At 38.7% G+C, this 11,048-nt stretch overlaps 1 protein-coding gene across 1 annotated transcript in view; it reads right to left on the bottom strand.

Moving 5' to 3' along the window:
- The window catches only part of LOC107748403 (inositol 1,4,5-trisphosphate receptor type 1-like), a 40,933-nt gene that overhangs the window by 19,353 nt on the left and 10,532 nt on the right, over positions 1-11,048 (bottom strand). The window contains exons 5-24 of the mRNA XM_016563185.1: positions 8,678-8,764; positions 8,376-8,534; positions 8,131-8,229; positions 7,815-7,898; positions 7,553-7,699; positions 7,359-7,454; positions 7,162-7,206; positions 6,794-6,948; positions 6,611-6,710; positions 6,366-6,526; positions 5,072-5,213; positions 4,826-4,984; positions 4,516-4,688; positions 3,904-4,023; positions 3,079-3,256; positions 2,815-2,962; positions 2,500-2,687; positions 2,219-2,345; positions 2,083-2,137; positions 1,835-2,000 (exon numbers count right to left, since the gene is read on the bottom strand). Coding sequence (XP_016418671.1) covers positions 1,835-2,000; positions 2,083-2,137; positions 2,219-2,345; positions 2,500-2,687; positions 2,815-2,962; positions 3,079-3,256; positions 3,904-4,023; positions 4,516-4,688; positions 4,826-4,984; positions 5,072-5,213; positions 6,366-6,526; positions 6,611-6,710; positions 6,794-6,948; positions 7,162-7,206; positions 7,359-7,454; positions 7,553-7,699; positions 7,815-7,898; positions 8,131-8,229; positions 8,376-8,534; positions 8,678-8,764 — 2,589 coding nt within the window. The remainder of the gene's footprint in view (positions 1-1,834; positions 2,001-2,082; positions 2,138-2,218; positions 2,346-2,499; positions 2,688-2,814; positions 2,963-3,078; positions 3,257-3,903; positions 4,024-4,515; positions 4,689-4,825; positions 4,985-5,071; positions 5,214-6,365; positions 6,527-6,610; positions 6,711-6,793; positions 6,949-7,161; positions 7,207-7,358; positions 7,455-7,552; positions 7,700-7,814; positions 7,899-8,130; positions 8,230-8,375; positions 8,535-8,677; positions 8,765-11,048) is intronic.

The following is an 11,048-nucleotide window of genomic DNA, read 5'->3' as shown; positions in this document are numbered from 1 at the left end:
ACATGCAATTTGTGCGTGTATTAGAAAACAACGTTCTGCAGTTTATTTACTAATTGTTTAAGGCCATTTCACGATTTCAATCATCATACAGTAACCAGCAACAATCACCACTTCCTCTTCTCATCGAAGACATGCGATGCAGTACTAAACAGTCTCTCGCTGTCGGTGCTTGTAATGATTTTTGCAGTTTTAAATGCTTCCACACTGCTGGCATGTTTGTTGCATTATAAAGAGCTCTCACTCTACGCTGGTTGCTATTTGATCTTGTCATGTCATTGTTCAGTACAATTTATTCTGTCTTTTGCTTATTCAGCTGAACACCGATAGAGCTTTTTTTGCTATTTTCGGTCGAATAATTTCGGTTGCCGAACATTCGTTGCATCCCTATTTAAAAAAATAAACCACAATCACCCAATGACAGTCTAAATTAGATTAATAATTTAATTTGAAATAAAATGCTATTTTCATTGACTAAAATTACATGCCATTTTGGCCATTGACTAAAATTGATATGACAAGACAATTTTCTTTTTGTCAAAAGACAAAAACTACTACAAAACAAAAATAACTACTGTGTAAAACTGAATACTGACAAGGATGAGATGAAATGGATGAATAAATCTATGAATGAATACCTGCTTAAAGGCCTGTAAGACCTCCTGCCTCTGGCTAAAATGTCGGAAGAGGAGGTGAAGGGCTCGTGACACCAGTGGAGGATAGTCGTGCATGGTCAGGTGCAGCAAGACCCTCAGAAACGTCCGGCCACCGTGATCATCAAGATCTAGTGGGGTGTTTTCTTCACTAGATACACAAACACACACAGATTCACACACATACGGCACACAAACATAAGACAAATTATCAAAGAGCACAACCTTCTTACTTTGTCTTTTTGTAAAAAGATATATATATATATATATATATATATATATATTTTATACAAAAATAATGAGCCTAATGTACAAATAATAGTAAAGATACAGTGATATAACTTTTTGGTAAATTGACACCTAATTTTTTGTTTTCATGAGGTGACACACCTCAAAAGTGAGCTTGTTTTTCTCCTTGTCTGAGAACGGGAAACTCTGGCACACAACATCTCGCAGGTAATTCTCCACAAACTCCATCGTCTGAGAGAAGCGCTCCTTCACCTGATCGCGTGATGTCCCATCATTATCATAACTGGTAAGAAACAGAAAAACAAGTGGCTGATGAACAGACCACTCACTAAATGGGCTTTTCACTGTTCGCTATTTCTAAAGTGAACCACTTACTCATCAATGGCAATTTGTGAAGGGATTTCAGACCACAGCCGAGCATATTTGACAGGGGTAACCTGCTCCTGAGGGTCACGGTCTACATGCATGTGCAGCATCATGCGGCAGAATGAGGCTCTGAGGTCAAAGGGTAAGTCTTCGTCTGACATGCAGCGCAGGATCAGATCCACATCCAGTTGTGCTGATATCTTGTTAATGGCCAGGTATTGCCGATCCAGACACATCCGTGCAAACAAATTCAGCTGATACCTGACAGGAGATGCTATTATTACAATTCTGCATCCTTTTCCTCGCATCGCATGTAAGTGTAGGTGTGTGTGCATACCTGTAATAATTAATAACTTCCTGGTCTTCTGTGTGTCCATCTTTGGCATCCTGTGCAAGCTCTCTGATGCTCTTACTCTTCATCTCTCATAGTAGTTAAGGGCACTTAATATAAAATGGAACCGAAATTTTTTTTGTCAAAAGGAAAAAACTACTACAAAACAAAAAATACAGTGTAAAACTGAATACCGACAAGGATGAATGAATGTATGAATGAATGTATGAATGAATACCTGCTTAAAGGCCTGTAAGACCTCTTGCCGCTGGCTGAAGTGTCGGAAGAGGAGGTGAAGGGCTCGTGACACCAGTGGAGGATAGTCATGCATGGTCAGGTGCAGTAAGACCCTCAGAAACGTCCGGCCACCGTGATCATCAAGATCCAGTGGGGTGTTTTCTTCACTAGATACACAAACACACACAGATTCACACACATACGGCACACAAACATAAGACAAATTATCAAAGAGCACAACCTTCTTACCTTCCTCCGAAAATCCCCTCCGCTTGCTCTTCAATGTGCTCAAAGTCCAGCGCACCTAACAAAGACAGTGGTTATTCAGACAACATTTTACCCATGCAAGCTGATACTGACACAAACACACACTTGCTCATTTTACCTTGTACACTGGCAGGAAAGTCCTGATTTACAGACGGCTCTGTTTGAGAGTTGCTCTCATCAAACTCGGTTTTAAAGATACAGAGCAGGCAGGAGATCCTGTAGTCCAAACGGACATTTAGAATGAACTACATAAAAAATGAGAGAGTCAATAAAGTTTTTTTTTACTTATACACAACTAGTTTGGCATTTACCAGGCATTCAGCCCACAAATTTCTCAAATAATGATTTAAACGGAACATTACAATCCAATTAATTATGGACTAGGATGTGTTTTAACACCTGTAGGATTTCAATGATCTTGAGTTTGGTGTCCATCACCAGTATGTCTTGTTTCTGAGGTTCACTCTGGGATTTAACTTCTCTGTCTGGAGGGTTGTGGTTGGTGGCTGGCAGAAATCCCCCACCCCTCAACACCACCTGTGTCATCAGCTCTCCCACCCCATGGATGGACCGCATCACATTACTTCCTATAGAGGTGGTCAGAGAAAGACTTCAGAGCACTTTCACATAAGCAATTTTTCAGTAAAACAGTTTGATGTATTTACTTGAAGTGACAGCTATTTTTTGAACTCCATAGCTAGTGGTGTTTCGGACCTTTGCCACGGTCTCCAGGCAGCTTGATGGGAAAGGGAGTGCTGATATGGACGCAGTCCAGGATGGCCAGCAGGATTTTGGTCAACCTTAGCAGGTCACAGAAGTTATAGAAACCAAAATAGATAAGGTTCCTCGCCAGGTTCACCACCTACAGAACAGACAGTGGAAAGTGGAAATGCGTGCTGAAAAAAATAAAAAACTACTAAGTTTTTTACATTTTTTTAATAAAATGCAGCTTCCCGCAGAAATACTGCAATTAATAACTTCCTGGTCTTCTGTGTGTCCATCTTTGGCATCCTGTGCAAGCTCTCTGATGCTCTTACTCTTCATCTCTCCTCTACTGTCCTTCCAGAACAACCATACCTCCTCCTCATCCTCCTCTTCCTCCTCTGCGCTCTCGCCAAGCACTGTTCCTGCCACCTCAAACCTTGATAACACAAGCCTGACACACAAACACACACACACATTCACTCAATAATACACTCACAGACATCTAGCCATGGGCTAACTATTTATAACGCTTCATGCATTTCATCACACTTTCTGGTTTGAATCAGTGTTGATGGGATGTTTTGATTTTCCCTCGATCATGTGACTGCCTGTTCGATATTGTGCTTGCTGAATTATATGAATACATTTTATTTTGGATATTTTTTATTTTTAGCTTTATTTCTATTGTAATAGATTTTAAAACGTCATTTATTCCTGTGATGGCAAAGATGAATTTTCAGCAGTCATTACTCCGGTCTTCAATGTTACATGATCCTTCAGATAACATTCTAATATGCTGATTTGGTGCTCAAAAAACAATTCTCATTACTAATAAGTGTTGAAAACAGTTGTGCTGCTGGTGGAAACCGTGATACATTTTTTCAGGATTCTTTGATGAATAGAAGATTCAAAAGAACAGGATTTATTTGAAATACATTTTTAATAATGTCTTCAATCAGTTAAATGCATCCTTGTTGAATAAATCTATTAATTTTCTTTTTCTTTTAAATCATACTCCAAACTTTTGAACGGTAGTATACTGTATATTGCTCTTAATATGTGCATAGCATAATAGTCAGAGTAGGGGCTTGGTTGTACTTGGTTTCGATGAGGATGTCTGCATTTGCTGGGTCCAGCACAGCATTACAGATGAGTTCTTGTGTGACAGGGATGGATTTATTCATAGACACACACAGATCTGACAAGTAGTCCAGAAATCTAGAGATACAGGGACAAAGAAAACTCAAGGGGTCTGCTAAATGAATAAATGTAAATGACCAAGAACATTCATGCAGATATATTTTCGCACACCTGGGCTCTCTGTTCTTGCGGACCAGGCTGACTTTGTCTTTTTGTAAAAAGATATATATATATATATATATATATATATATATTTTATACAAAAATAATGAGCCTAATGTACAAATAATAGTAAAGATACAGTGATATAACTTTTTGGTAAATTGACACCTAATTTTTTGTTTTCATGAGGTGACACACCTCAAAAGTGAGCTTGTTTTTCTCCTTGTCTGAGAACGGGAAACTCTGGCACACAACATCTCGCAGGTAATTCTCCACAAACTCCATTGCTCTTTATGATGAATTGCATGTTGTATTTGTCAATTTGTCAAGTCGCTTTGGATAAAAGGGTCTGCTAAATGAATAAATGTAAAGGACCAAGAACATTCATGCAGATATATTTTCGCACACCTGGGCTCTCTGTTCTTGCGGACCAGGCTGACGAAGGTGTCTATCTCAGCTGCAGTGATGTGTTTCTCTAGAAGCTTCCTGTTGTTGTGCAGCAGGGCTGTGATAGTGTCTTCAGCAAGCACATCATATCCTATCTGCTTCTGCATGAAGCGGAACTGCTTTGCGATGTACTCCTAGAGAGGGGGAAAGGGGGAATATTGCACATGTAGTATACAAGTGCACAAGTGCATGTAGTATAAGGGGTTGTGACTGTATTTTGTAGTAGCGATAGCGTAGTTTGGTTTGCATTTATTTTTGTAGTTTAGTTTACCTGATTTTTGCGATAGTCCTGTTGTGAGTGACGTAGGACTCTGTAGCAGAGCCGACAGATGTGACGAAAGGGTGCATGACGTTGGTCTGCGAGCTCTTCCAGTCGCAACATAGGGCCGTCCCCGCTATCAGTGAATGGGGCCTGCAGCAGCTTGAATATCTGGTCAATCACAGCACAAGATAAAAGGTCATTTAAATGTTAGTGAAATTATTTAAAACTAAACCTAAGATGTGATATAAAAAGTACCTGTTTGAGTATGTTCTGCTCTCTCATGAGTTTCTGCCGCTCTCTGTTAGGTTTGTTGACTGTGATCTCCAGCACATCCTGAGCACTGCTGGGAATGTCCACCACAAAATACACCAGATCCTCCAGCAGCTTTGTCACTGACCTTGTGTAAGAGAGTCATCAGGACACAGTGTGTTTTTGTAAGTGTGAGAAGACTTAAAGAATTAGCATAAAAATGGATTGGTTAAAAAATATTATTGTATCATTACAAGGCAGAAATGGAAGGAAATCAAAGAAAAATGGAAATAAATCATAGATGAACAGACAGATGGATGAATGAATGGATTTGTGAAAGAATGAAACAAATGGACAGATAAATGAACAGACAAATGGATGGAAGGAAGGTCAGATGGGCTGGTAGGTGGGTGGATTTATGGATGGACAGATAAATGAATGAAACAAGGAAGCAAGGAAGAAAGGAAAATATAGAAAAAGAAAGGAGAGATGGATAGATGAAAAGAACAAAAGAAGTAAAGAAAGATGGGAATATGAATGTAAAAATGGTCAAATTAATGAATAAATGATTGAAGGATGGAAGGACAAATACAGAGACGGATGACCGAATGAATGGATGGCTAGATGGCTGAAGGAAAGAAGGACAGACAGATAAATAGATGAATAGGTGGACAAACGGATAGATGGATGGAAAGAAGAAATAGTTGAAGGAAGGAAGGACAGATAGATAGATGGATGGATGAAAATACTGATGTATGGATAAATGAATGGATAGACAAATGATGAAGCAAAAAAAAGAACCAAACAGATGTGGAGATGGATGGATGGAAAAAGGTCAAATCGACGGATGGATGGATGGATGAAAAGATAAAAAAATGGTTTAAAAGAAAGATTGGAAGGAAGACAGACAGATGGATGGATGAATGGATGGATGAATAAAAAGATTAATAAATGGTTTAAAAGAAAGAATGGAAGGAAGACAGATGGATGGATGAATGGATGAAAGATTAAATAGCTGAAGGAAGGTATGAGAGAAGGACAGACACATAGATAGATGATGGATGGATGGAGAGATTATGGATGGATGGATTAATAAAAAGATAAGATGAATAAATTGTGAAAGGACAGAAGGACAGACAGACAGATGGTTGAATTAATGGGTGACTGAATGGCTGAAGAAAAGATGGACAGGCAGACAGACAAACGGATGGTTGGCTGGATTGATGAATGGAAGGACAGACAGATGGATTGATGGATGGATGGATGTGCACATGGATGAATAGATGGATGTAACCTCTACCTCCTCTCATTCTGGGTGATAGTGCCCTTCTCCAGTTTGGCTGCAATAGAAGCTAAGACTTTACTTGCATCATTAGCAAAATCCAGATCGCGAACTTCAGCTGGAGATACTGGAACTATAGCAAAAGCCTCTTTATCTTCCTTCAGAGGAGATGTTCCTATCTGAGACACAAATACAGAGTGGAGGAGACACACTTCAGAGAATCCATAAACCAATGCTACAGTCATAGACAGAAACTCACTCACTCTGAGCATGACCGGTTTCTCTTCCTCTTTATCTATTGGCTGGTTGGTGCTGTGAACCCATGTATTGGTACAGAGGTGCCTGAGCCTCACGTATGAGTTTCTGACAAGCACAATCCAAAATACAGCTTGTTTAATATATATGTACTTAATCAGAAGTCACAAGAAGTCGCAATCTCGCTGTACCTTGGCACAAGTGAGTCTCCGCCTCTCAGAGTAGTAGGGTCAAGCTCAAAGATTGATGATATGTCATTGCCATCAGGAACAGACACCAGTGTGTACATAACCTTATCCTGAGGGTTACGTGCACGTGCTCGCATCACTTCCTGCTCCGAATCCAGCTGCGAGAGAAAAAAATTGATCAATGGCTCAGTCGCCGTCTCATTCAAGATGACACTCTGCTTTGTCTAAACTAATGTGTTGAAATGAGAGCAATAAGGTAAAGAGACCCTCAAATGGCTCACACTATGAATTTATAAGAAGCTCAGTTAAAAGGGGAGAAGCACACACACACACACACACACAGCCACACGCGCTCTCAAACACACACTCACAGAGGAACGGGTCTCCAGGCATTCTTCTTCATAGTCTGGATTTACCTGATCACAATAAGGTGAGAACAATTAGATAAACGTCGCAAATCACGTTCTCTGCTCTTGCTAACATCAAGCTCTCTAAATAGACACACTCTGATGTATTTGCATGTGCGTTTGTGTGTGAACTCTTATTCTAGGTAACATATCAGTCTAACCTCTGCAGCAAGGTAATGGCCGGTGGCCAGGTGTTTGAACCTAAAGAGACTGTTCCAGTAGCCGGCTCCGCCTCTGCAGGGATCATGCTGAACCACCTGAAAAGCATCCAAACATCTGTTTAGGTTCCCAAACCAGTAGAATCACACTTACAAAAACATCTGTTCAACTTCACAAACTTGAGTCCTAAACTTACCTCTACCTCCCAGAGTGCTTTGCTACTAGTGGCAGAGGTTGCAGACTGGCGCCCGGTGGTACGCAAAAAGACATACTGCTTTTTTCTGTGTTCATCGCATGTTAGAAACTTCTCCTGCTCCGCATGGAACAGCCTCACCACATCACCCTGATAACATGTATTTCATTAAAAGGCCATAATTATTAATTCCAGTCAAATATAGGCCTTAAAAAATAAACATGAAGGTCACTGTTTGTGCAGTGTGGATGTGCACGAAACATACTCCTTTCAAGACAACCTCCTGGTTGTCGCTCCATTTCATGAAAAGAACAATTTTCCAACTGGTAGTGCAGTTCACTGAATTCACCTGAAAGAGAAAAATATAATGGAATAGAGCAGTGGTTCTCAACCTCAACCAGTGGCGTTCCCCTTTAATTGTCAACGCTAAAGTGACCTTTTGATCCTATCAAGGACCCCCCCACCCAAGGACCGTGATTTCTATCAAGGGGGACCTCCACTGTACGCCACTGTACTGTACAGTATGCAATACACTAGTATTCCATTGTTAACATAGTCATGTGTTTATATGTGTATTTTACTTCATTGCATCCTGGATTATCCACAAGTTGATGGCTACTGGCATGAAGCGGCTGTCCGGCATTAACAGGGTTTAACACAACCTTATCGCCAATGACCACCTGAAAAACACATTAACACACACAAAACATAATAAGTGGGACTCTAATGGGTGTTTATGTAAGTGCAAGAAGCAGGACTACACGATAAATCAAATTAATAATCAAGATTACAGTGGCTGTTTTGCAGAGGTTGATGTTATACTCACATTGTCTCCAATAGAGCGGAGCTTATAGAAGGGTTGGATGTAGAACCACGAGCCTTCATTCCCTGCAGCATCCAGGGTTACACGCATGGCATTCTTCTCAAGAAGAGCCGGTAAGCGCTTATTTACCGTCAGATACTTATTACTCTTCAGATGGAGAAGCTGTAAATATGTGTGAACAAGTACACAATTAATTTGACTGCTAAATATTCTGAATTTCTACATATTAAGTGTTCTGTATTATACAGACAATTTAAATATTACCTAAAGTAATATTTGTGCTCATGTGTTTGTGAGAGATTTACCTGGATGACGTTGCCGTACTGAATTACTGTTCCTAAAAGCTTTTTGTTCTCCGATTCATTTTGTTTCTTTTCTAAATCAGCAGCATGCTAAAAAAACATATAGCAAGAAATAAAAGAATGAGAGAAAAATTTAAAAATTGTGATCTTGACATGTTGCAGGCCAGGCTCAAACCTGCATTTCCCACATGAACACCAGAACCCCACGTAAGCAGATGCAGTAACTATTGCTCTTCAGAATATCTGAGGGAGCTTCAGAGATGTTGATAAATATACTGTACTTGCTTAATTAACCGTCCTCCAAAAAGTAGTAAAAGAGTAGTAAACAAACTTTGCACTCTTTATTGACATCTTGTAACATTGTTCAGGTGGCCCACAGAGCATTCTTCAAAATCTGTTTCATTTACAAGCACATCTTTTTTTTAATTGTCAGCAACTTTTCTTCATTCTGTGTATATATAAGGTCATAAGCAGAGGGTGAACCAACTGCAGGCTGAAGCCATGAAGCCTAGGAGGTTGGCCAATTTAGCCAAGCAATCACATAAATAACTTACATCATCTTGATAATTATCCAACTGAATTAAGCATGATTTGTTTTTATAAGCATGATAGGCAACTAAAATAAATGCATACTGATTTAAATGCGGATATTGAAGTAATTTGTAAAGGAATGTTTTATACTCTTGGATAAACTTGTTTTTGATGCAACCAAAATCTACTAAATACAAATTAATCTGATAAATTTGATTTAAAAATGTAATGTTATCATTCCTTAAAAAGAGATTATCTTTGTGCATGAATACAGCAAACAACGTAAGATGAAGTTTCCAATGATCTAAGGCAGTGGTTCTCAACCCACGGCCCGCGGGCCGCATGCGGCCCGTCACGAATTCAAATGCGGCTGTAATGAATCAGTCCACTGAAGGCGAGAGTAGTGAAGAACCCAAGTGCAGTTTATTTACAGTGTGATCCAAACATCCAAACAATAATCCGAGACTTGACTTGACATGAACAGACTTGACTTGACGAGGCATGAACAGACTTGACATGAACAGACTAGACTCACCAACAGCGGGATAAATACATTCAATACACGACGACAGACAATGGCAACATGATGGCTACTTATAGGAAACAAGAGGGTCACATGACAAGAACAAACCAATGGGAAACAAGACACATGACTAAAACAACCAATCAGAACATGACACATACACAAGGCTGAGATACAAGAAGGCAAGGGAAGTATGACACAAACAGCATAAAACAATTACAAAATAAAAGACATGGAAACATGAACAAGACAAAACCCAAACACCACATTACATTTACACACATATATTTTGTAAATTTTATATTTTGGATGCGATTAATCGTTTGACAGCACTATAATAACCCTTATTTTTATTTAAATCTATACATAGACAGAATGTCAGTAATTAGCAGTTTTTATTTAGGGCTTTAAACGTCACACCAGTTCTTCTTTTTTGTCTCTCAGCTGAGGTTGATGGAAAGAAGGTGACCACGAAAGGATGTTCAAGCAAGTTGCTCTGTGGGAACGGAACACTGGCACTGGGATTACCTGTACAGTCCTATGGCTTTGGTGCGAACATGAAGTGTTGTGCGCGATCACTTGCATTTTTTTTCAGTGGATACACCGTCATTTTTGCTCATAAAGGTAAGAGTAATGCATCATTCGTAACTGTAAAGGGTCTACTTTTATTTGTGTGCACTCACAATATCAACAAAACGTTGTGCTTTTATAAAATAAAGAAATCAAACATGATGCGCTTTCTGCCGTCTCTTCTTCCAACAGGAGCGCTTCACAAAAATGAACCGAAACTCAGCGAATACATGCCTCACAGACATGATAAATATATCTATAGAAAGCTTAAAATTACTACTGAACGAAATAAAACAAACCAAAAACAAAAACTATTTCATTATGATCATAATCCGTATTTTTAGCATGTAAGTTTGGCAGTGTTATTTTTTTTAGGATTACTGATAAACTACTGTCGTTTGATTTGTATTGTTTGTATTTGTTATTTATTTTAATTTTAGTTACATTATGTCTGAATTTATTATGTCTGTATAGGTCTTTTATTAAGTTTTTAGTTTTATTTAATTTGAGTTATTTTTATACTTCAACAAACTAAATGGAAATGAAATAATATATATATATATTGAATTTATAAATGTGTATGTACATATACAGTATATATGTATGTGTGTATAGTTGTACATACACATGTAGTTTTTTGTTTTTGGTGTTTGGCTTAGTGTTATGCTAGAATCATTATTATACTCTTATACCTTTTGTTCTTTAATATTTTGAATTGTTTTTAGCTTTATTTTTTGTTTTTCATTTAAA

Source organism: Sinocyclocheilus rhinocerous, unplaced genomic scaffold (assembly GCF_001515625.1).
Source record: "Sinocyclocheilus rhinocerous isolate Xijiao unplaced genomic scaffold, SAMN03320098_v1.1 scaffold890, whole genome shotgun sequence".
Lineage (NCBI taxonomy): Eukaryota > Metazoa > Chordata > Actinopteri > Cypriniformes > Cyprinidae > Sinocyclocheilus > Sinocyclocheilus rhinocerous.
Note: the sequence above shows the minus strand (reverse complement) of the source record. Positions and strands in the feature narration are given on the sequence as shown.